This window comes from Echinops telfairi, unplaced genomic scaffold (genome assembly GCF_000313985.2).
Source record: "Echinops telfairi isolate 266 unplaced genomic scaffold, ASM31398v2 ScPeMD7_5592;HRSCAF=6446, whole genome shotgun sequence".
Taxonomy (NCBI): domain Eukaryota; kingdom Metazoa; phylum Chordata; class Mammalia; order Afrosoricida; family Tenrecidae; genus Echinops; species Echinops telfairi.
The window spans coordinates 51,416,912-51,443,407 of NW_022109491.1; the positions used below are offsets into that span (position 1 = coordinate 51,416,912).

The following is a 26,496-nucleotide window of genomic DNA, read 5'->3' on the forward strand; positions in this document are numbered from 1 at the left end:
CATTACCCTTGATCAAGCCCCACCAGGCCTTCTACACCCTCCTCGCCAATCAATTATGGATTACTTGTTGTTCCCTTGTACCTGGGTTTGGTAGCACCCACTTCCTTTCCCTGCCTCCCCCTCTCCCCTGTCTCCCCCGGAATAATTGGTCCCATTGTTTTCTCCTCCAGATTGTTTATCTCACCCATCTTATCTAGATAGACCTCAGAGATAATAATATGCACAAAACCCAAGACAGAGCAAAACAAAGCAACAAAAGAAAGCAAAACAACCACCAGCACCACAAAAAACCAAAGACAAAATAAAAGTCTGTAAATAGTTCAAGGTCTGTTTGTTGATCTTTAGGAGTGTTTTCCGGTTGAGTCTGATGAAGTGCCACGTCCTGGCCCCCAAATCTATTTTTGATATTTCCTGGGGACGGCGTTGCTGTTTCCCTTTCTGTTCTGTTGCACATCCTTGGTATTTCGCCGGCACAGTTCCTGCATTGTGTCTCCAGTGTTGAACAGAACAAATTTTAAATGAGCCAAAAGAGAGGACAAATGATAGGATGTTAAATTTTAACCTAACTGCTTCTGTGTTAGTCCATTTTCCAGTGCACACTGACTGGTTAACAATAATATTCACATCTATGGTCAGTGGTCAGTGGGAATTCACCTGAGGCTTAATCCATGTAGGGACTCAGCAAATGGATTTTTGCCTTTCTCTGAAAACCAGGCATTCACTTCTATCATGATTAGCTGAAAAAACTTGTTGAGGGCAGGATTTCAGTAAAAATGGAAAATGTTGAGCCATTGAAGATCCCAGCTTTGGTAATTGTGGCATCAATGGTAATTCTATAATTTTTCACCACCAGTCTCTGGGCTGCAGCCACAGTTTCTTCATTTGCTAAGGTTGATTGATGGCTCCCCTTCTCTTGACTCATCTATGAGGTCTTCCGACCTTCCTTAAAGTGCTTGGTCATCTGAGCACTGCTGTTTTATATGGGCAGCTTTCTCAGAATTGCAGTGTTGCACTGATTTGGGAAGATGTCTGATTACATGACTTTTGTTAAAAAGTTTATGTTCAAGGCCTAGCGTCAAAATTGTTTGTAAAATACCCTACTGTGATTAAGATAAGTGTATTACTGAGAGCTCTCGTTTGCAGCCATCTACTGTTCACAGAGACATGTGCAAACATACCTCTTTGCTTGGAATACACCTATGCATGTATGGACTGCATCCTTGGTAGTGATACTTTCTGACTCATCCTTGTATTTTATCCCCAGGGTATTTAAGAGTCCTAAATATGAGATTTATACGTAATCAAATCATAATGTGAATATTTTTACCATTCCATTGACATGACAAAAAGGGGGTTTCTAAAAACTCATGAATAATTTCATTATCCTTTCATTCCATTGTCTCACTAACTTTTTGGAGACTATTCCTGTATCTTTCTACTCTGTGACAACTCTATAAATCTTGATATATAATATTTATATATTTTGTATTGTGACATTTTGCATTTTGATTTTTTGTTCTACCAAAATGAGTCTTCCAGTATTAGAGGAGATGGTTTTTAATGTTTAGGAATTCTAAAATATAATGATGATTTTTGAGAATAGAGTAAATAAAAATTTTTGTAATTATAGATGCATTGTAATAGAGAATGTTTTTTTCTTTTCAATAGCTTGCTTGTGGATGAGCTAAAAGAAAGCATATTCCCTATTCTTCGTATCTTACTCCAGCATATATGTGCCAAGGTATCGTTTGATTTAATAATAGTGTATTAATAGAATTGAATTGTCTATATATATCTGTATGTCTGTGTGTATTTTTCTTCACAGTGTGTCTATCATTACTAAAAGTGTTTTATTGGATCATCACTGGATGTTTTCCTGCAACCCTGGTGGCACTGTTGAGTAAAGGTTTGATTGCTGACCACAAGGGTGGCAGTTCAAACCCACCCACCAGCCACTCCACAGAGGAAAGATGAGGCTACATGCTTTACTATGAGTCAGAATCAACTCTGTGACTGTGGGTTTAGTTTTTGGTGTAGGTCTTTCTTAGGCAAAGTTGTTTTTTTGCTTTTTTAAATAATTATTTGATTGGGGGCTTGTACAGGTCTTATCACAATCCACACATACGATTGTGTCAAGCACTTTTGTACATGTTTCCCTCATCATTCTCAAAATATTTGCTTTCTACTTGAGCCCTTGGTATCAGCTTAAAGTGTTCTTTAAAATACACACACATGAAAAAATTCAAACATAAAGAAAAAATAGATTTGCAGGATGAACTATCACATACCCACCACCCAGTTTCTACACTGTTATTTATACTCCACCCAATAATGTGTACAATTGGTATTTTTTGAAGCATACTTTATATATATGTATATTTAAGTATGTTGAGAGTCTAAAGATATAACTACAAATTATCTTGATTATTAACACCTAAGCAATGCATTAATTCCTTGATTTCAAATATTCAGTCACTGTGCACATTTATTTCATTATCTCTTAAATTTTTCTAATAGATTGAACAAATGATTATTATCTAAAAGTTGATTAATTCTAGGGGTCCATAAACTCCCTGAAATGATGCTGCATTTATGAGTGCATTTTTCTGGGTAAATAGCTATCTGATAGCTTAGTGTTCAAAGGAATCTGTAACTTAAAATATGTTAGTCGTTTTTGTTACATGTAAAAACCACTCAATTTTGTTAGAACATGTGCTTCAGTTGCCCTTCAGGTGGCTGTGGCCTGGACAGCTTCCCTGTTTGTGTTTCAGGTGGTCGATAAATCAGAGTATCGAACCCATGCAGCCCAGTCTCTGGTGCAGTTGCTCGATAAACTTCCACCTGCGGAATATGCTGCATTTATTACCTGGCTTTACAAATATTCACGGAGTTCCAAGGTAGGAGATGAGTATAGAGCCGTGGGTCTTGGCTCTCCAAACTTCTAATGACACCCAGAGCTGAATGCATTAAGAGGGCTTCTTTGAATGTTCGCTTCATCTGATAGATGCTCTTCTGATTTTGCTTTACCAGATCCCACACCGAGTGTTTACTCTTGATGTTGCAGTAGCGCTGATACAATTGCCAGAAAGAGAGGTGGATAACAAGCTGTCCTTGGAGCGTCAGAAGTTCTTGACGCATAAATTCTTAGTACAGGAAATTATATTGGACCGTTGTTTAGACAAGGCACCTACTGTCCGCAGTAAGGCATTATCTAGTTTTGCACATTGTTTGGAGTTGTCTGTTGCCAACACATCGGAGAGTGTACTGGAACTTCTCATTAACAGTGAGTATGACAACTTTTATCACATGAAATCCAGGATGTGGTTGCCACGAAATTCAACTACATTGGAGTCTTTTTTTTTCTTTTTTGGTGACAAAAATAATCGTTTTGGTCTATTTGTTGCCTCATAAACTTGTTTCAATACGTTTTTTCATAAAATCATTTTAAAGGGGAGAATGTTAGCTACCTTTAATAGTACTTCACATTTGGCCGTAGACTTAGGTATATTGGGGGTTAACATTCCAGACGTCCCCAGAATGTTCCTTAGAGACAAGGATGAGAGACTTCATCTCATACTTTGAGCACATTGTCAGGAGGAGGACATTATATTTGGTGAAGTAGAGGGGCACCAAAAAAAGAAGGCAGCTCCCAACAAGATGGGGATTGACACCGTGGCTGCCACACTGGGCTCGACATAAAAACAATTGTGAGGATGGCCCAGGACCGGGCACTGTTTCCTTCTGTTGGGTCTGAGGTCGTTGTGAGTTGGAACCGATTCAACAGCACCTCACAACAACAACAATTACGCATCCCTTCAAGTGCTTACCCAAGAAGGAGAATAGTATTAATTGTGAAAGATTTAGAATCTGTCTTTTTTATTCTTGGGCATCATTATCTTGAACTTAATTCTGAGGATATTGAGGAGCCTGTTGGCAGAGTGGTTATAGATTGGCCTGCTAACCACAAGGTCAGCAATTCCCAACCACTAGCTGCTCCGGTGGAGAAAGACTGGGCTTTCTCCTCCCAGAAAGAGTGAGCACCTCAGAAACCCACAGGGGCATTTCTGCCCTGCCCTAGGGTTGCTGTGAGTCAAAGTGGACTCGATGGCCATGAGTTTGGTTTGGATGGATCTGGAACCAAGGTTGGTGACACTAACTTACCCTTTCTTACCTTTCTGCATATTTTTAGGTCTTTTAGTTTCAGGAACAGAGAGTCACCCTGGTACCGTGTTCAGAAACTCATCAGGTAGTATACCTTCAAATAATTCATAATGGTCTTTTTAATTAAATAAATTTTTGAGTGCTTGCTTTGGCAGCGCATACACTAAAATAAAATTTTGAGTATTTTTGTCTAGTTAATATTGTATGCATATATATTTTGCTTCATCCAGGAAATAAAATTTATTTTAGTAATGATGTAACAACTTAAATGAGTAGCATGCAACGCTTACATTGTCAGTGAGATAAATTTTTACCTTAATGAATTTTTCTTTTTTTCCCAGGTTTTTCCTTTCAGCGGCAGCCCTCTGAGCCTTCTGGAGGCTCACAGGTGGCCATTGCAGGCAAGAGCATTACCACCGAGGAATCGCAGGGTATGTCAAGATCACTGCTATTCTGTAGGTAATAAGTATTAGATTGTAGTAAACAGTAAAATCTAAAACCGTAGGATTGTTTCTGATTAACAAACTTTAAGTATTGAAACACCTTTCTAAAAGAGGTTAATTTCTATTTTATTATATCTTTAACTAAGGTCTTTGAAGTCTTCTACATCTTATTTTAAGATAAAGAAAAAGCTTCACTTCAGTTACTGTAATATGCTCACCCTTAACAGAACATAAGAAAATAACTCAATTCCTTATTAAAGTAATTGGTTAATAAACTCTGTGGGATTTCTGACCAAAGAAGGACTTGCTGCTAGGAAAGTATAGTAGTGATTAAGTGTGTGTTCGGTAAAAAGCCTTATGAAAAAAAAGGAAAAGATGAAGACCTAATGGGACCGAATCTTGCTCCTCTTTTCTCTACCTCGTCACACTTGCCACCATGTTATATTGACTCTGGTTAGCCATCTGAGTATCTACTTGAATTCCATGATAGGGAACTGATATCCAAACTTCACTGAAAAAGATCATTTGGGATTTACTTTTTAATATCTGTGAACTAACAGTATGAGCCATTTCATTAAAATGTTTTATTTTTGCTGTTGGGAATTTAGACAGTAACATCATACCCCAATTAATGTTCCCCCCAACCTCCCCTTCCATACCTCCCAAGAAACCATTAATCCAGTTACTATCTCAATAAATTTACCTGTACTGGATTGCATATACAGAAGACATTTTTTTAAAAAGGCTACAGAAAAAGAAACTAAAAGCAATAACAAAGTAAAACGGGAAAACCTCAATCAAAAGAAAGTTGAAAATATTAAACACTAGAACACATTTTAAATGGATCAAAAGGGATGTTAGATGATAGGTGTTACATTTTAATCTAACTGTAGCTAGAGTAATCCACTTTCCAATGCACTGTACGATAGCAAGGCTCACCTCTCTAGTACATGATCAGAGGGGATTGATTCAATGGAGGCTTTAATCAACATGTATTTCCTTTTCACTCTATTATTTTTTTTTTTCATTTAACTGAAACACGTTTTTGTTTTTTTTTCTGAAGGAAGTATTCTTTTTTTTTTCTTTTAAACATTTTATTAGGGGCTCATACAATTTTTATCGCAATCCATACACACATCAATTATGTAAAGCGCATTTGTACATCATTCTCAAAACATTTTCTCTCCACTTAAACCCCCGACATTAGGTCCTCATTTTTCCCCTCCCTCCCCGCTTCCCCCTCCCTCATGAGCCCTTGATAGTTTATAAATTGGTATTTTGTCATATCTTGCCCTGTCCCGACGTCTCCCTTCACCCACTTTTCGGTTGTCTGTCCCCCAGGGAGGAGGTCACATATAGTTCCTTGTAATCGGTTCCAAAACACGCTTTAAATGGGTCGAAAGAGAACAAATGATAGTACATTTTAACTTAACAGTATCTACCATAAGGCTATTCAGATCCCTTGACTATGGTGAGAGGCTTATACACGAGGCTTATACTCATGTATAAGCTGTTTTTTCAGCACATTTTAATGCAGTTTTTGTGGTAAAATTAGGTGCCTCGGCTTATAGTTGGGTCGGCTTATACTCGAGTATATATGGTCTATTACTAGCTTATATAATTTATTGGCATAAATTATTTATAATCTTTTCATGATACTTTTAATTCTATAAAGTTGATTGTATTGTCTATTAATTCTTGATCTTCACATTTGAATCTTTTTTAGTTCGTCTAGCTATAGGTTTATTAATTTTTTATTTAGAGAACCAACTTTCGGTTTCATTGACTTTGTTGTTTTTGTGTGTTTATGTCCTCTATGACATGTTAAAAGTAGTTTTATTGGCATATGCCTCACATACCATTGATCTGTTCGATCCCTTGAAGAAGAGTTGTGCCATCATCACTGCAGTCGGTTTCAGAACGTTTTCTCGACCTCATTTTTGTGAGCTCCCTTTTCCTCCCAATCCCCCGCCATTCCAGTAGTTAATTATTAATCTGGTTACTATCTTGATAGATTTGCCTAGCCTGGTTTTCATATATGGAAAATCACACAGAATACAAACAGGAAGCAAAAAACTAACAACAATGAGTAGATCAAGCAGGAAAAAAAATCTCAAATGAAAAGAAAGCAGAAAATAGTAAAAACTGAGACTTTAATTAGTGTCAAAAGGTAGACCAAATGGTCTAATGATCTAAGGCAGTGGTTCTCAACCTTCCTAATGCCACGACCCTTTCATGTTGTGGTGACCCCAACCATCAAATTATTTTTTTTGCTACTTCATGACTGTAATTTTGCTACTGTCATGAATCAAGTGACCCCTGTGAAAGGGTAGTTTGACACACACACCCCCCAAAGGGGTCACGACCCACAGGCTGAGAACTGCTGATCTAAGGTATTGCATTGTAAAACAGCTCCATCTGCCAACATGGACTTGACAGTGTTCGCTGTCGTAACAAGGCTATTCACATCCCTTGAATGAACCAGAGGGTGTTCATTGAAGGCTGAATTCATGTGGGGGCCCTGCAAATCGATTTTTGGTTTCCACTGTCATCCAGAGCCTTCTGCAAACCAAATCTTTGTCATTTAAGCTCTGATAGCATGCCTTCCTTTGGGATGGATTTTGTTATTTACAAACCTTGAATCACACTGACTAGTATACTTCTTTCATGTGGACTTAGTTGACACCTCACTTACATGGCTACTTGCTTTAGTCTAAGCTTTTAAGACGCCCCCAAATGCTCTTTTTTCTGATAACCAGACACCATCTGGTTTCTTCACTGCACTTTGCTATAGCACTCATATCTTCAGTCATCTCTTCAGGAGGGCAAGTAGCAAGTAGGGTCATTCCATAAGAAATACTTGTTCTTAGATTGGGGCTAGAATTAAGTGTGAGCCCCAAATCCATTCATTATAACTATGATATGTATATATCTGGTTTGTTTTAGAAACATCATCATTTTTTGGTCGAGAACATTATAAATCATCCCCCTGGGACATAAGATCATTCTGTTAGTGTCATTAATTTAGCCAGTGGTATAGAATTTAGAAAATTGTTGAGAAAAGGAAACTGTACAAATATATGCTGTCTTCAGCCCTCAATACATGAATTGTTAAGTTATACGGATTAAACTTAAGTGACTGGACACTTTATAAAAATGATGGGGGTTGGTGATAGGAGAAAACTTTGAATACCACTTACTCTCAAATACAGACCCAGGCCTACCAAACAATACACGTCATAAGAAAGCATTGAGAGCATTAAAATAGTAACTATATGGTAGTCCTGGGCCATCATTCATTGGGCACCCTCAGAGCAAGAAATCGGGATCAAAGACCAAAGGCCACCATTTCCATAACCCTGGACTAGCCATCTTCTCTACCTCTTTTTCACAGTAGGGCATGTCAGCCTTCAGTCCAGGGGAGTATGTCAGTTCTTTAAATGTGTTACCCGTGAGTTTGAGGTAAATCCCAGTTCACTCAGTGGAGTTTCCACAAGGAATCCTTCTGATGTGGGTTGTAAAGGATGGTGTGTGCCTTGACAGGACAAGGTCTCGAGTCCCAGTAGTGTGTAACACACGGCCTGGATAATACACCAAAGGCTGGCTAGGAACTAGGTCAAAATGTCCCATTAGGATTATAATACTGAGCTGAATCTCCACTTGGATTTTTTATAAGTATTGTTAAGCTTCACACCACCCCCCATGGTAGGTTGCTCTACCCAGTTTACCACCACCAAAAGTATAGGTGTCTTCTAGGTATACTGTATGTGCTCGAGTGAGTATAAGCCGACCCGAATATCAGCTGGGGCACCTAATTTTACTTCAGAAACTGCATTGAAAATGTGCTGGGAAAACTTGGCTTAAATACGAGTCTATACGGATATGCCTTGTCCCTTCATCTTGACGAGAATTTCCACTAATGATGACTTCTCTCTCTTGTTAAGAGTATCTGTTGATTTGAGGTGCCCTTAGCACAGTGTTGTATGGCAGCAACTGAATTGTCTTCTCCTCTCCTCTCTTCTTCAGAACGGAGGCAAGGTCCCCTTTGTCAGAGTGATTTTTAAGATGCATGTCTAAAGGAGCCCTGGTGGTGGAGTGGCTTTGGGGTGGGCTGCGGTTCACATGGTCAGCAGTCTAAAACCACCAGCAGTTCCGTGGGAGAAGACTAAGCTTTCTTCCGTAAACAGTTACAGTCTCAGAAACACACAGGGGCTCGCTGTGAGTCAACACTGACCTGGCGGCAGTGAATTTTTGTTCGTTATAAAGCAGATGATATTAGCAGTAGGTAAGTTGTCTGTATCACTGCTTGGGAGGCTGGATTAGAAGATCGCATGACCCGACAGTCCTCTTTTACATTTTTATGTGCTTTCTTACACATCAGTGGTTCTCAAAGTAGGGCTTGGGGGACCTTGGACATCCCTATGACTCCTCAAGGTGTCCTTAAATTGTTTACCTTCTGCGCCCTGGTTTCTCACAAGAGTAAAGTAGAATTTTTCAGAGATCTTGACATACTGAATTTGGAATAGACTAAATGCAGAAATAGGATGTCTATTATAAAGCCAGGCATTAAACCGTCAGGAAAAATATAAAGTCGTGCCATTCTTTTACTGAATTTGGTGTTGGGGGGGAGCACATTATATTTATTTTTCATAAAGCATTTGGAATTTATATTAAAATGTATTGCTATTTTAAAATATTTTTGTAATTCTGTAATATTTTGATTATAGTTTTGATTCAGACAAATAAAAGCTCTTTGGGCTGCTCAGTAATCTTTGATAGTGTAAAGTGACTTATAACCAAAAAGTTGTAAAACCTGTTATTTATTACCAGATCTCATTTAATCATTAAAACAACCCTCTGGTTAGATACTAATATTTATAGCTAAATGAAAGATTATTCAGTAAGAACTTAATAGGTCACTGATAATTTTAGAGGTAAATGCCAGGATTTAAAACTAGGCTTTTAATCTTCAGCGTTTATGCCCTTTTTATTATATTAATCTGGTTTTACATTACTATGAATTGTTAATTATTAGGTTTTTTTTTTTCCAGTTTTGTGTGTAATTTCATACTCTGACTTTTTCTAAAAAAGCATGTAAAACAACAATAAGACTCGTAGACTGTTCTCTTGGTACTGTATAGTCATTCGTGCAACATTGATTCGTTGGTGGTATCTCAGCAGAGAGATGTGTCATGGCAATGCTGAGGAAGAGACTCAGGGATGAGAAGACCAATGTTAGGAAATCTGCACTCCAGGTGTGAATTTTTTTCTAGACGTGTGTGTGTGGGGTGTGTGTGTGTGTGTGTGTGTACTATCTTTGTAATGACTAAAAACTTGGGAAGTGTGAAAGATTGTTTTAAAAAATATTTAGGTATGGGTTAGGCTGAGTTGACTAGAAAAACAAGTCCAGGGACACTCATATATGTGTAAGAAAGAACTTTATATCAAGAAATAATTATATGTAAGAAAATATCCCAGCCCAGTCCAGTTTGAGTCCCTAAGTCTGATGCATAAGTTTCTCTTCAGACTCAGCAGCCACCTGCAGTGATGCAGACTGCAGGAAATCACTGGCCGTTGAGTGCAGAGTGGTGTGGATCCAAGCTTGGTGGGAACATGGCCCACTTGGCCCGCTCTCAGGATCAGCAGCAGAGAGAAGGCGAGAAGGGTGGGACAGAAAGAAGGTCTAGGCTTCTCCTCATTAGAAGGCCGCACTGCCAAGGAAGCACTATCAGGCTGTGACCACACCCCAACACTTTCATACATCTTCAAGTTAGCATAAAATCATTAACTACCACAAGGTCATACATGTTGTTTACCTTGCTTTTCAATTAACCGATAGTGGACCCTGCTCCTTTTATATAGAAATTAGATAGATGATCTGAAGGATTGTCTATTTCTAAGTATTTCTGCTTGGTTGCTGGCTTTCTAATAATCATACATTTATAACCTTATTCTCTTGTTTAGAATAGGAATTCTTAAAGCTTGGAGAATCATGGATATATTTCATTAGGGTTTCATGAAACCCCTGAAGGTGTTTATAAATATGTGTTTATATAATGTATGTTAAATTTGCTAGAGAGGGGGACCTTAATTTTCATTCGGTTATAAAAGGTGGATTGTTGCAGGAGGAAAGGATGTATCCGTGACCCCAAAATATTAAGGATTACAGACTTGGAAGTACCTTTTGTTCTGCAGCTTGCCTTTTTGTGTTTGTTACACATAGTTATTATATCATGGTGCCTATGTGCCTTCTAGGTGTTAGTGAGCATTTTGAAGCACTGTGAAATATCAGGTATGACGGAAGACCTATTGATTCTGCAGGACCAGTGTCGAGACCCTGCAGTGTCTGTCCGGAAGCAGGCCCTGCAGTCCCTTACTGACCTTCTTGTGGTAAGAGTCAAGGCATCATATTCTGTATCCAGTGCACGATTTTTGATATCTAGAAATAACTCAGTATGGTAATAATGGTGCTAAATATTCTGCTGACCATTGGAAACTACCACTGAAAGACTGCATTGTTAGAGCAAGTCAGAAGCATCTTTTAATTGCACATCATGGGCTATTTCATAGTAAGTATAATTGGGTACTAATGCTTGATAATGTGAATGGTTAGCCCTTTCCTGTAGCTCAAATCTCACCTAGGAAAAATCCATTTTAAAATTAATTTGGATAACATTAAGCCTGAATTAAGTTTTGTCTGTTAAGACATATACTTAGATTATTTTTCCCCAAAAGCAGATCTATTAACACTATATACAATTAGCCTACCAACATATTATCTTTTGATGTGTTTGAAAACTGTTTATTTATTGCATGATAGAAGTCATTAAGCAATTGATTTTTTTTTCAGCCGACATTTATCCTAATTGCTCCATGAGCTAAATATTTATCATATGCTTTTATCTTGCATTAACAAAAATGCTAATTTACTACTGATAATACAATTATGATTTTATTGTATATGTTTAAAATATCTGTCTGTACTGATTTACAATAACTGGTAGATGAACTTTATCTTTGCATACATTTTGAATGGGTTTTCTTGTTTGTTTCATTTTACTTTATGTTTAATTTGCAGTAGTAGTCCTGATTATATCTTACAAAACATTGATCACAACTTCTCTGATTTGTATTGAGATTTCTGATATCATCAAACTACCATACTTTTAATTTCATCATTTTAATATCTTAAGGCCCAACCTAGATGTGTCCCGATACAGAAAGCCTGGCTGACAGGGATCATCCCTGTGGTGATGGACTGTGAGAGCACTGTGCAGGAGAAGGCGCTGGAATGCCTGGACCAACTCCTGCTGCAGAACATTAAGCATTACAATAGATTTCACAGTGGCGACGACAGCCAGGTGCTAGCCTGGACACTTCTTCCTCTCCTCACTGCAGAAAGCCAGGAACTAAGGTATGTTACCCGAAGGCCTACTGGGGTTTTGTGACTTAATTGATCTTGGGGGTGGGTGGAGTCAACGTTCTGAAATAATCTATATGAAGACTTAATTTCCATCTTCTCCTCTTGACCTTCTATTTCACAGTTCTTAGCATTCTTGTGGTGACAGTATTTTTGTGAAAAATCTGACCCCTTTCTACGCTTTGCACTGAGTGTGCTCCAGTTTTAAACTGATCTTCATATATGGTTGAAAACACAGATAGATACATAGTACATTAGTAGCAGCTTTCCACAATGCTAGTTAATATGAGATGACTCCCTAGTTCTTGCAAGTTGAACTTTCCTTAACCTGATTTAATAACACTGTAGTTCTCTCATTTAATAACATTTGTTTTGCATAACTGTGTACTGTGAATGTTATAGTTATGAAATAGGACCTGCAATGATTTATTTCATTTGTATTGTACTAATCTTGTAGTTTTATTATTCCTTACTATATAAGAAACACTTCTACTCATTTACATATAGTTATGGAGGAATTATCATACAGTAGAAAAAGTAACAGATATAGTTTCATAAAATACTGTTCTGTGGCCATGGCAAAGCACCTCCAATCCCTGGGCTTACTTTTCTCATCGGTAAGTTGAGCCAGTTGAATTACATCATCTCTTAAGATCCCTTTTGGTATTAAAACTCTACATTTGAAAATGTGTTCACTCATTAATTTTTCTAAGTACCAAGTATGTCGTTGATTCAAAGAAAGCTTTTAAGAAAGAGAATTTAAATTTGATGTGAGAGAATAAGACATATACAGAGGAGTATGCTACTTTTATTTAGATGTCCAGAAAACTGAATGAAGGAGACTGGATTTGAGTTATACTTTAAAGAATAGCAAGAATAGTAATAGATGATAAGAGAGACCAAGAAAATGACAAACAGAAAAGGAAGGTGTGTTTTCATGTTGTCCTATAGTACAACTATTCTCAATTATTACATTGATATCTACCCCTTTACACTGATATTTTGTGCTTCGTAAACCACTATATGCTTCGCTGGGATATCTAGAAGAGAAGGAAAATTAGTAAAAGAATGAATTCCTTTGTCTTAGGGATAACTTGTGCAGGCGATAACTCTTTTTCACAAATAAGCAGGGAGAGAGGCACAATGCATGGAAAGCTATTGAAAAGTTTATTTCATTTATGTACTTGTCTTTATTTAACCTTTATATTGAAGTAAAATATGCATACAAGATTATAAATTATAATCAGTAAATATCATAAACTATATCAGTGGGGGAGAGGGGAAAATGAGCTGATACCAAGGGCTCAAGTAAAAAGAAAGTGTTTTGAGAATGATGATGGCAACATATGTACAAGTGTGCTTGACACAATGGATGTCTGTATGGATTGTGATAAGAGCTGTAAGAGCCCCAATAAAATGACTTTAAAAAGAAACTATATCTATGGAAATACTACGCAGGCTCAAGAAACACCCTTACACAGTCTTTCGATCATAGAGTTTACCATTACTTAGAATTTCAGCACCATATATTACTTTTTTATCTTTGTAAGCTTTATATAAATAAAATTATATGTTCTATATCCTTTTGTGTGTCTAGTCCCTGTTACCCAGTAAGAGCCATTGTAACATAAGATTTCATTCAGGTTATTGTGTTTCACTGTGGTTTACTTGTTTTCATTGTTCTGTGTATGTCAGAATTACATGTACATAAATACATAAACATATATGTATATAAACATACTTATAAGTTTCTATGTCTTTCAGGTTTTACTAAACCACAATTTGTTTACCACACTACTGTTTATGGATAATCGGGTTGTTTTTAGTTTTACACTGCTGTCTGCAATGGTGCTATGACTATGCTTATCTATAGAGTTTGAAAATTTATTTTGGCTTGTCTGTTGAAAGTTTGCACAGAAGATTAGGTTCCTGCTGGACAATATCCATACAAATCGCGCGGTGTTTTAGTTACATTTTGACAGTGCATCAACATTGCTTTTTATTGTGTTCTGGTTATTACATTTCCAGTACTCTGGTTTCCCTCCTTAACTGTCACATCTTTGCTGTAGAGTAAATGTAGACCTTTTGGCCTCATAAAGATTTGTTTAGTAGAAAACGTCTTCGAAATACTATCCTTTGTTTTGTGGGGCCCTCAGTTATTCTGCTGAAGTTGGTCTGAGGAGGCTATAATTCAGTTCAAGGCTGAAAGACTGTCTCTGGGTAACTGTCTCAGGGAATTCTGTCATCTCACTGGGCTGGTTAGTTTGGCTTTTTAATGGAGTTTGGTTCTATATTTTCTCTTATTCTGTTCAGGACCACCTATTGTAATCCGAGTCAGAACCATCAATGGTGGTAGCTGGCCGCTGCCTCGTTGGTATGGTCTCAGGGTAGATGGGAGTGGAGCACATGTAGGTTATCAGCCTGGTAGACATCTTCTCGGAGATTTTGGTTGCCATATTGTACTCTCTTGTGCCTGATAAGTAGGCATTAATAGTTTATCTTCAATGGCCACGCACAAGCTTCTACGACCCTAGAGTGTACTCACTTTATTAGGATGCAGAACATGAATTGTATGAACTATTTCATGCCAATTGGGTTGCCCCTTGAGCCTACGGTTTTATGCCTTTAAAACCAGGAAAACTAATCTTGTTAAGCTTTGGGTTATGCTTGAGTAATATGTGCAGTTGTGTTTTCTGTGAATATACACATACATATCTGAATTTATGCTTACATATAGATATTATACACCTAATAGCTATTTGCCTATACTAGTTCATAAATTTCATTTTTGTCTCTGTTAGAGTTCTCGCCTTATGTGTGTCAAATTCTTTAGACATTCTTTCCTCTGAAGCACCTTTTTCTTTTTTCAAAGTGACATCTTTTCTTTTTAATACTTTTTTTAAATTAAATAATCATTTTATTAGGGGCTCATACAACTTATCATAATCCGTACATACATCATTTGTGTCCAGCACATTAGTACATACATTGACTTCATCATTCTCACAACCCCTGCTTTCCACTTGAGCCCTTGGTGTCAGCTCCTCCTTTTCCCCCTCCCTCCCCGTTTCCCCCTCCCCCCAAACTCCTGATAATTTATAAATTATTATTATTTTATCATATCTTACCCCATCACTTTTCAATAGCATCATTTACTTTGGTATGCTTTGTTCACTATACCTACATGCAATGTCACTTTTCCCCAATATAACAAATACTAATAACCTAAAAGTGTTATTACCCCGTAATAACCAATGTTTCTCACTAATTAATCACCAGTCTCTTCACACAAGTTATTCTTGTTTTCTTTTTTTAAATGTAATGATACAGCATTCAATGGAAGTCCGGATTACTGAGTTTGAAGACAATTTTTCTAAATACTAATCTGTATTGTTGTTATTAAGTGCCATCAATTTTCAATTTTACTTTAGAGCCACCTTTATGTAGGGAAAGAGCCGTGCATGGTTTGGGAGCCACAGTCTGCTGAGCCTAGTCTTCAGGAACTCGAGGGGGGTTTGATGTACACCGGACTCTGCAAAATGGTTTTGAGCTTTCACTGTCATCCTTGGCCTTCTGGAAAGCAGGTGTTCAGAATTTTTGCTCAAATATCATTCTCTGATCTTTGGCTTTACCATTAGAACTCTTTGGATCACATGAGCTACTGTGCTTCTTCTGTGTGAACTTAGCTGGCACCTCGCTTAGATAACTGTTGAAGATAAGCCTGTAAAACCCCAGAGAGTATTTTTTCTGATAGCCGGCACCATCTGATTTCTTCATCACACTTTGCTCTAATACCCATATCTATAGTGATCATGAGGGCAAGTATCAAACAGAGCCACATCATAAGAATGAATTATTCTTAGATTAGGGTTTTTGATTAAGTGAGGGCTGAAAATCCCTTCATATTTAATTTACATATATCCCTGACTTACTTTCAATGCAACATTATCAGGTTTTGAAAAATAATATGAGTAGCATACAGGGAACATTTAGTGATTCTTTTACTAATAATCTAACTGATGGCACAGAATTTAAAATACTAGTATAAAAAGGAATATATGTGTACCAGAGCTTATTAGACAAGATATTGGCGGCACATATACTTAAGTGATTGAAAAGTGCTTTTGAAAACCTTGGGGATTAGGTGCAAGGCAGGAAATGGCTATAATGTTCATAGTTCATAAAGCAGAACTATGCCTGCAGAACTAGTTAATGCATGTCACACATAGTGAAGAGAATAGTGAAGTGGCAAAGGAACGTTGGGTCTGATTGCTTTTGATGGCAGACAACCGTCAGGCAAATAACCTTCAAGCATCTAGTAAACAACCGTGAGCTTTTAGGAAGCATCCTAAGATTGGCATTATTAGTGGGGGGAGAGGGCTGGCAGTGTGGGGATAACTTTTAGTTAGGAGAATGTGAATTCATCTCCAACTCACGTGCGTGAAGGCCTTCCTCCACCAGTCTGCCTCCCAGACTCTTAATTATGAGCCTAGAGGATTTGTCCACATATGCTCTCGTCCTGGTTCTCAGTTTCCCACAATGTTGTAGAAGGTAATTATAATTTGATAATGTACTTAAAAATTAGTATTTTGAAAGGTGGAAGCTTGTATCTCCAGCTTGGTATTGCAGTTCTACCTTTTAAACTGCCAACTGGATTTCTCCCCCAATCTGCTTTTCCCTCTGTATTCCAACTTTATGTAAATTAGATGTTATCACTAAGTTACCCTAGATAACGTGCCAATCTCTTCCCCCATCGTATTCACTTCTGCCCCGCACTCTGCCAGTTTCTCAAGTTTGTACTCAGCCTATTTGTTCCCAGTTGCTGGCAGCTCTCCAGTTCACATATTTCTGGAATTCCTTCATCTTCAAGACTTTATCATAGCTTAAGCCTCATCATTTCTTCCCTCAATTCCCCTTAACTCCTTCCTGGTCAGGTTCTCTGCCTCTAGTATCTTCTCGCTGTAGTCTGACTTCTACTCTGCCCTCAGAGCGATCTTCCTAAAATGTTTAATTGGGTGGCTTTTATTCACTTTAGGATAAAATGTGAACTTTAACTACTTCTTCATTGTTATCCTGTATTCGCCCTCAAACATTTCTGTGGCCCTATAACGCCACATCAGGCATGATCCACACCACTATGCCCTCTTAAACCATGGGTTGTATCATTGAACATGGTTTTTCTCTTTATGTGTTGCCCTCTCTGCCTTCTCTCGTTTTAAAACTTACATGTTCTTCTAAATTCCCTTTGCTTGTCTCTGTGGCAGTGTTTCTCTACTCTCCTGTTTTCAACAGTTCTAGAATACATATTTTCTTACATTTTAACATCTCTGAAATTGAGTCGCATCGTATAGGCAAGCTGCATCAGAGCACCCATTGCAGGCTTTGTTTTAGTTTTAAGGTAAGGGAAACCACCTGTGAGTATTGAAGTCAACGGAGTAAGGAATCCGTAATTAGAAAATTTGAGGCAAATGGAACACATTGGATATTTAATGAAGAAAGTTCTGTACATGAAAAATGAATGAAGAGACCCATTCTGTCAAACTGGAAAAGAGAACTTTAGATTAGTCGAAAGGAGATAGGGAAAGAGAAATGCAAAGGAGGGAATGATAGCAGCGCTAGCACTTGCTTGCGTTGTTTTCTCAGGAGGTACTTATCAGACTGAAGTACCCGAAGTTAAGGAGGTAAAGGTAGACTTAGTAGACCCGAGTGAGAAAGTTAGAAGAACCAGTGTAGGAAATGAGGAAGGCCTGCAGTCTCAACTGTGATGGATCCCTGAGGTTAAATAGTTATATGAACATTTACTTTTGCCATTTTTAAATCTCATTCTTTCGTAATAGTACATTCTACTTATCCAGAGGCTGGGACAAGGGCTGGAACAGGGAGAGAGGAGGGATAGGTTACGGAGTGGGTGAGGGAGGAAGGAAGGAAGGAGTGAAGGCAAGCACATATATGGAGAATTTAATGGGATATTGTTGATTTCGTTTCTTGAAACATATAGTGTGTTTCTTTAAAAAAAAAAAATCCTTCCAGATTCCTTATCCCTCAAACCAAAATAGTGGTCTGAGTGGCTTAAAAAAAAGGAGGAAAAGTAAATTGAAATGGACTTGGAATCTTTACTGACAAACAATCCATGTCAAAAAAAACCCAAAAAACATAAATTGTCAGAGGCTGTCTGATGATATTGAGACAGATTTCATGCAAAAGCAAACAGTAGAACCCACTTTTAAGCCAGTCTTTAAAGAGATGAATAAAAATGTTGACATATTTCTCATTGAAGTTTTTTTGTTTTAAAAAGGATAGCAATTTTCTGTGACATAAATAATTTTCTTAATATGCATTGGATATATTGTTATTTGTAAACAAACTAACACTCCTCTTTTTAAATTTTCTCTTTTCATTTCTAATGTGGAAACATCAGTAGATGTAATGCACATAAACAAAAGCTCTTTGCCGTACTTAGTTTTAAGCGTTGTAAGAGGTCCTGAAACTAGAAAACTGTGCTACCCACTGATCTGAGGAAAGGAATTATTCGGAATTATTCAGAACAGTAAAGGTTGTGGAATATAGAGCACTATAAAACTTAGGTATAACATATTGCAAGTTGCTCAATAAGCAGGGAGTATAATTGCAATACCCATCAGTGCTCAGTCGGGGAGAATGGGCTGGAGAGGGAAGTTCCGTTGTGACCTGTGCTTGTGAGGCAGTTAACATCGGAGTGGGGGCTCTTGGTTACGAGTGAGGTCACGCAGGGTTAGGCTGTAAAGAAGACTCAGAATAGAAGGACTTGAAATCCACAATTAAAGTGATTAGAACAGAAGTTAGTGACTGAATGGAAAAGATTAGACAGCGAAGTAAATCAAGAACTGGAAGCTGCCATCACAGGATCTAAGGATGAAGAGTGGCCAGGAAAGTCAAATAGAGGTCCAGTGAAAGGTATCTGTGACTTGATATAAGGCTAGAGGTCTGTCATGATTTTTACAAGAAACTGGTTTGTGTCTGTTAAGTCCTGTTTTCATTAGATAAGGAAGTGGAGGTAAGGCGCCAGCCTTTTTGTGAACTGCTCAAAATGATGTGGGGTGCTAATTGTAAAAGGAGTTGTCACAGAGTAGCCAAATTTTATTTCAAAGCCCTAAGTTCAGATACTTGTTTTCCTCATTCCGTTAGCTGTATGTAGTAAATATGAGGAAGCATTTGGTGTGACTCTTGTAGTTGTATATTCAGGTTACCTTAAAGACCATCTCTGGTTCCCAAGTACCCAGTAGCGTTCTGGGATGAAAATTCCACCTTCTGGTACCTTCTGTCATGATCAAGTCACAGACACAGAACACAGAGTATTGGCAGTAGTGAGCGTCGTTTTAGTTAACAGACAAAGGAATATGCAACAGGAAAGTTCCATCACAATGGCCTTCCCATGCTCCAAAGCTGTGTGCTGGATGCAAACTTCCATGGGTGCCTGTTCCCTTTGCCCCGTGGCCGAGGAACCTGGAGAATCTTTCCCTCCAGTTTTATATTCCTGGGGTTTTGTATTTGACAATTGTACAGAGTGACAATCCAAATTTTCCCACTCGATTACCTGACAGAGTGGCCTCAGATATGGGGCCTAGTCTGGAATTGTATCTTTTTAACTCTACTGCTTATTTAGGTTTGAGAAGGAGATAGAGTGATTTGTTTCAAAGCCCAGCAATTCTGCTGCAGACTGGGGGACTAATGATAATTTTTTAGACTATCTGAAGGACTTTTTTGTCTCATTCTTGTTAATGTATTTTAAAATGCATTTTGTTTCATAAGTATTTTGATATTTTGACATTAGATTAAAAATTGTGTTTTCAGGTATCTTCCATAAATCTGTTAGACATGTGTGAATAGATTTGTAGTCCATAGCTAACTTATTAATAAAATTAATTTATATGCATATGCTTATTGTGGTATGTTAATGTATCTATTGCCATATATTATCAAGTATAAGCCGACCCGAATATCAGCTGAGGCACCTAATTTTACCTCAAAAACGGCATTAAAAATGTGCTGGAAAACTCGGCTTATTCACGAGTGTATATGGTATTTTGTAGTAGCCTCGTTCACCATGACTTGAGACTTTTCTTTTTTTATTACTTAGTGACATTTGTTATTGTGTATACCTAGCACTCTAAGGAAAATTAATTGGGAATGGAGTTTGTTGTAATATGTTGAGAAATAAAACCTCACACAGTGCTGTGAAAAGAAGTAAAATAAAAGATGGCTTAAAAACAAAAGTGAAATAACATACACAGTTTAATACATCAGAACCATTTTTTGTCTTATCATAAGATTAGCATATTTCTGTATGACGTTCAGCATAGCAGATTGTGCTGAGTTTGTTACCATGGAATCTCTGGGTGGTGCAAACAGTTAATGTGCTTGGCTGCTAATTGAAAGGTTGAAAGTTGAAGTAGACTCAGAAGCAAGGCCTGGAGATCGACTTTTGATAAAGTAGCCATTGAAAGTCCTATGGAGCACAGTTGTAATCTAACACGAGTCAGAATTGATTTAAGGGCACCCGTAGTTTTGGTTTGTTTTGTAATAAGGCCATGTTTAAATACCAGGTGTCATTGAAAAGATTAGGTCTTTTTTTTTTTTTAAGGATTATTTTGTTGGGGACTCTTACAGCTCTTATAACAATCTATGCATCAATTGTATCAAGCCTATTTTGTACATATGTTGCCATCATTGTTTTCTAAACATTTACTTTCTATTTGAGTCCTTGGTATTGGCTCTTCTTTTTCCCCTCCCTCCACATCTCCCACCCTCATGACCCCTTGGTAAATGATGTTATTATTTTCATATCTTACACTGACTGCTGTCTCACACACACCCCCACACACAGTTTCTGTTGTTTGTCACTCTATTTTTTGCTTTGCCACTGTAATTCTGTAACTTCTATATTAATGATTTAATTGGTAACCTATCCCATATGATTGCTTGGAAATTTTGGAGGGAATTATGATGAGAAAGTCTCAAATGTGAATTGTTATTCTTTGCTTAAAAATAAATAACCTTTCTGCATTTCTGTCTTTATTTTTCTAGTCGTTATTTAAATAAGGCTTTTCTTATCTGGTCCAAGAAAGATAAGTTCTCACCTACTTTTATAAACAATTTGATATCCCACACTGGCACAGAACATTCTGCACCAGCTTGGATGCTGCTCTCCAAGATTGCTTGCTCATCACCCAAGTTGGACTACACCAAAATTATCGAGTGCTGGGAGAAAATCAGCAGGTTGGCGTGCTTACCGTTTAACCTCTAATGGGCATGACAGAGTCTTTGCTACAAGCAGATGGAAGGTCTTATGCAAGTTAGCTTCTCATAGCCATTGATTTTCAGAGATTTCCTCGCCTTTCCGTTCTGGCATAAGAAACAGAATAACCACTCCAAATCAATTTTGAGCTCTCTGGTTACCTTTTTTCTGAGGATATTGTCTTACTGTTCCTACAACTTGACTTTTATACCTTGCTATTCCCCTAGTTCCCCTAGTAGTAATCATTTGCCAGAGAAAAAGGTAAGTTGTTGGCAATAGTGCTTCCTTTGATTCTCTATTGCCATTTCTTCTCCCTTTTTCTAGTCAAAAGAATCCCAATTCAAATACCCTGGGACATATTCTGTGTGTTCTCGGGCATATTGCGAAGCATCTTCCGAAGAGCACCCGGGACAAAGTGACTGGTAAGTGCCTATTGTAGACTCTTCCTGGTGAAGGTGCTATCTCTCACCTCAAGTGAGAGAGAGAGAGAGAGAGAGAATGTGTGTGTCCCCTTCTCCGTCCGTCCATGCCCTGTATGGCATGTTGGATTAATTATCGAGCTGCTAACTGTGCCATCAGTGGCTCATATGTACATGTGGGGACTTCCAAATGCTCATGAGAAAAATCCATTATTTTAAATTGCATTTTCCAACAAACCTTTTGAAGCCCCCTCGTGTGTATGGGGGAGGGGGTGGTGCTGGCTTTTTGTTTCGCAGTCATACTTGTGAGGTTTTGACTTCCTTTACAGATGTTATCAAGTGTAAGCTGAGTGGCTTTCAGTGGTCGTTCGAGGTGATCAGTGCAGCTGTGGATACGTTGCAAGGACTCTGCAGAGCATCTGCACAGACATCGGTAGAGGAACGGGTAAGACTAACTCACTGATATGCTTATAATTTGATTTGTGCTTAGACACAGTGCTTGGTTTGCTTTGAAATGGAAATCACTTTATAAGTAACATGTGTGGATAGGCAGTCCCCAGCAGCCATTACAATGAGAAAAATTTGTGGGATAAGCAATGTTCTTTGAGAAGATTTCCTCAAGAAGATTTTGGTTGCCAGGTACATGATTCCTTTATCAGTTACCACTTTAGTTATAGGTACAAATGTCTTCCAGTAAGGCAATTCTGCTGATGGAGGTAAAACATACATTGGGTGATATATCCTCGGAAGAATTCTGAAAGGTTAACTTTGATAAATTTACAAGGTAATCTTTTGATAAAGGTCGTCTTTTCAGTGGTAAGATATGAAAATAATGTATAATTTATCAAGGGGTCATGTGGGTGGGAGGGAGGGTAAAAATGAGCTGATACCAAGGACTCAAATAGAATGCAAATGTTTAGAAAATAATGATGGCAACATATGTACAAATATGCTTGATACAAATGATGTATGGATTGTTATAAGAGCTGTAAGAGCCCCCAATAAAAAGATCTTTAAAACAATAAAAGTTGCCATTTGATAAGTTGCAGCGAGGGTACTTAAGTTTGGTTAGTATATCCTCCTCCATCATCACCTGTACCCTCATTCCAAGATTGCATAGACACTTTCCCTACTATTCAGAGGGCTCCCTCTGGAGCAGAACATTTCTGATCTTTTGATGAGCTGATAAGCCAGGACCCTAGAAAATGCCTATCATATTACTTTAAATGCTATAGTCCTGGAAGAGCGATTGCTGGTGTCTCCTTAGTCACACTCCCAGATGTAGGCCGTAATCTGCATCTGGCTTATAGAGGTACAGGAATACAAATAGAAGTCATGATTTTACGTCAGGCTGGTAGTAACTTCCAAGGGCGGCTGTAACAAAGCATCACAAACTGGGTAGCTTGAAGCAACTGATTTAGACACAATGGCGCTGGAGGCTGGCGTCTGGTTTTAGAATGTCTGACTTGTGCTGTCTTCAAAGGTTCTCAGGAGTTGGGGCTAGGTGACATCCTTTCTTGTTTCTTCCAACTTCTGGTAGCCCCAGCTTTTCCTTGCTTTGTGGCAGTTGTACGCCTATCTATACCTATGTCTTTATGTGACCATCTTACTTTCTGCCTCACTCTTTTTTTTTTAATAAACCAGTTCTGTGTTTATTACAACCTACCCACTCTAGTATGACTTCATTTTAGCTATGTCCTAAGACCCTATTTCCAAATTAAGTCACAGACATAGGTTGTAGGGATTAGCTCTTAACTGTATTTGTGGAAGAACACCATTCAATCCATAACAACTTCCTAAACTGTATCCTTAGCAATATCTTGATAAGTGTTATTATCACAAATTCTGTTTTTATCGTGAATTTTATATCTCACTCACTGCCATAGAGTAAATTCAACTCATAGCAACCCTCAAGACAGAGTAGAACTGCCCCTGAGGGTTCCCAAGATTTAACTCTTTAAGAGAGTACAAAGCCTCATCTTTCACCCAGAGACAGGCCGGTGGTTTTGAATCCTGGACCTTGTGATTAACAGTTCAATGTATAACCCCCCAAGCCACCAGAACTCCTCCTAGACATTAGCAAGCATGATTATACATCGTAGGACTCTGGGTTATTAATCATGATTCTAGAAGTCAAAAATAATTTAAGTACTTGTTATAATGTATTCTAAACTTTACTGAAATTAAAAAACTAGTCTTTTGAGGACTAAGGTATACCTGGCCCAAGGTGTGATAGCTTCTTGCTTCCTTCCTTTCATTCCTCCCTGCCCCGCTCCCTCCTTTATGTTTATTACCAATTTTAATCATAGAGTAATATGTGATTATATAGCTGTAAATTGCTTAAAAGTAGTATTTCTTAGATTATAAGAATACTAACAAATTCAGATCTTTTTACATTATACCATATTAAAACTTTTTCTCCTTTTCATTTAATTACTACTCCATTTTCCAAAAAAATGGATAGTTTCTCACAAATATGAATTACCACAATTTTGTGCTGAAAACATCAGAAAACTTCACAAAATTAGTGACTTAAAAACACTGTAAGCAAAGAAACCAATTCACGTTTATGCTATGTACAGACAAAAGCTTGTAATTGATTACTAATAACAGTACCAATTAGAGTGCATTAAAAAGTTCAGTAAGCAAATTAAGCATATAGTTTTCACCTTGTATGTATATTGATATATGTAAACTAGGTTTACAGAAATTATTTTGTTATTATGACTAAGTAGGTATATTTTCATAAAATATTAGGTTTCTGCTGAAGCAATGAACACTGCCCAGAAGTTTATAGACCGTTCTTTTGATGTCGTCTCCTCCGACGTTGTCACCAGTGCAGTGCCTCCTGTACTCTCGTAATGACGCCACTACGTCCGTGGTGTATTCGATATTTTTAGCCAACACTATAATTCAAAGCCATCAGTAGTTCTTTTATCTTCCCTATTCCTTGTTCGGCTTTCACGTGCATATGAGGCTATGAAAAACACCATAGCGCAGGTCAGGTGCAGCTGACCTGGTCCTTAAAGTGACATCTTTCCTCTTTAACACGTTAAAGAGGTCTCTTGCAGCAGATTTGTCGTGCTTCCTTTGATTTCTTAAACTGCTGTTTTTATGGATGTTGGTTATGGATCCAAGTAAAATGAAATCCTTGTACAATTGTAATGTGCTCTTTCCCACTGTCCCCATGTTCTTATTGGTCTAGTGATGAGAGTTTTGTTTTTTCCTGAGGTGTCATCAGTACTAAAAGGTGTACTCTTTGTGTCTTGTTTTACAATTCTGAGTCACAGCAACCTGTGAGGACAAAGTAGGAGCATCCCATAGGGTTTGCAAAACAATACTCTTTATGTTTTTAACATTAAAAAATGTACATTAGGTGAGAGGGTTTACATTTCAGATCATGAACTTTGTATTTCGCAGTTTAAGTCACTAATCAAATTCCCAATAGTTTACCCTTCGCTTGCTCCTTGATTTCTCTTGTCCCTCCTATGGGCTGTTACCTTCCATTTTACCCAAATTAACACCCATCAGTAGCCCAGCCCGTAACTGAATCTTCCCTCCTGTGCCCTCTCCCTTTGGCACGCTCTACAGCAGCGGTTCTCAACCTGTCGGTCGCAACCCCTTTGGGGGTCAATGTCCCTTTCACAGGGGTCTCTCAATTCATAACAGTAGCAAAATTACAGTTATAAAGTAGTTACGAAAATCATGTTATGGTTGGGGGCCCACCACAACATGAGGAACTGTATTAAAGGGTCACGGCATTAGGAAGGTTGACAACCACTGCTCTACAGTCTGTTCCCTTTGGTATGAAAGTTTATTTTTTTACCAGTGTCCTCATTCAGTGTTTGACCCTTTGTGATTAAGCCAGGGTATTTTCAGTTGCCTCGTGTGTGTAAAATCTGGACGGTGGATAAGAAAAAACAAGAACAGGAGCTTTTGAAGTATGATGTTGACAGAATTAAACTATAGAATTCCTGAAGCATGAGCAAATATGTCAGGTTGTTCTTAGAATTGAAGATAGTGAGACTGTCTCGCTTACTCTGATTGTGTGTTATCAAGAGGGTCCAATCCTTGGAGAAGGACATCATGCTGGATAGAGTAGATTATCCGTGAAAAAGAGGATGATGCTCACCAAGAGAGATTGGCAGCGTGGCTGCAATGACGAGCTCAGTCACAGCAATTGTGAGGATGGCGCAGGACTGGGCAGTGTTTCATTACACGTGGACCGCGATAAGTCAGAACTGACTCCATGACAGCTAGCAAAGACAATAGTGAATCTTTATCTGAGCCACCTAGATATCTTCCTGTGCCTCCTTTTCTATTATAAGTTCCTTAAAGATGTCCTTGTTTAGTATGTTACATTTCCTATTTGGCATTTACATTGGTGAAAGGGATACATTATTTGATTTCCCTTATCTTTTATCTGAGGTCAAGTCATCATGTGAAAATGTTCCAAATAAAGAATGTTTTGTAACTACGAAGAATATTTATATAGCAGAATACAGTGAAGACAATTTAGAACTGTAGTGAGTTTGGTAAGAAGAGGAAAGCATGGTATGTGTGTAGGGGTGGGGTGATGTGATGGATGAAATGCCTGTGATCCTACAAGGTTCAGCGGCGCCCAGCCTAGAGTCCCAGTCAGACCTGTGACTGAAACTTAGGTTTCCAATTCCTTTCTCGTTTATTTTCCACCAACACTAAGGAGAAAGCATTATCTCTAATGTGACCACTTAGGCCATGAGAAGTCACTGGCTGATTGCTAGTGGCCATTCTAGTGGC

At 38.0% G+C, this 26,496-nt stretch overlaps 1 protein-coding gene across 2 annotated transcripts in view; it reads left to right on the forward strand.

Moving 5' to 3' along the window:
* The window catches only part of NCAPD3 (non-SMC condensin II complex subunit D3), a 76,484-nt gene that overhangs the window by 8,553 nt on the left and 41,435 nt on the right, over nt 1–26,496 (forward strand). For both annotated transcript variants that reach the window (XM_045295362.1, XM_045295363.1), the window contains exons 6-16: nt 1,669–1,741; nt 2,772–2,897; nt 3,031–3,283; nt 4,190–4,246; nt 4,503–4,592; nt 9,783–9,859; nt 10,860–10,994; nt 11,798–12,018; nt 21,088–21,279; nt 21,623–21,720; nt 22,047–22,162. In XM_045295362.1, the coding sequence (XP_045151297.1) occupies nt 1,669–1,741; nt 2,772–2,897; nt 3,031–3,283; nt 4,190–4,246; nt 4,503–4,592; nt 9,783–9,859; nt 10,860–10,994; nt 11,798–12,018; nt 21,088–21,279; nt 21,623–21,720; nt 22,047–22,162 (1,438 nt within the window). The remainder of the gene's footprint in view (nt 1–1,668; nt 1,742–2,771; nt 2,898–3,030; nt 3,284–4,189; nt 4,247–4,502; nt 4,593–9,782; nt 9,860–10,859; nt 10,995–11,797; nt 12,019–21,087; nt 21,280–21,622; nt 21,721–22,046; nt 22,163–26,496) is intronic.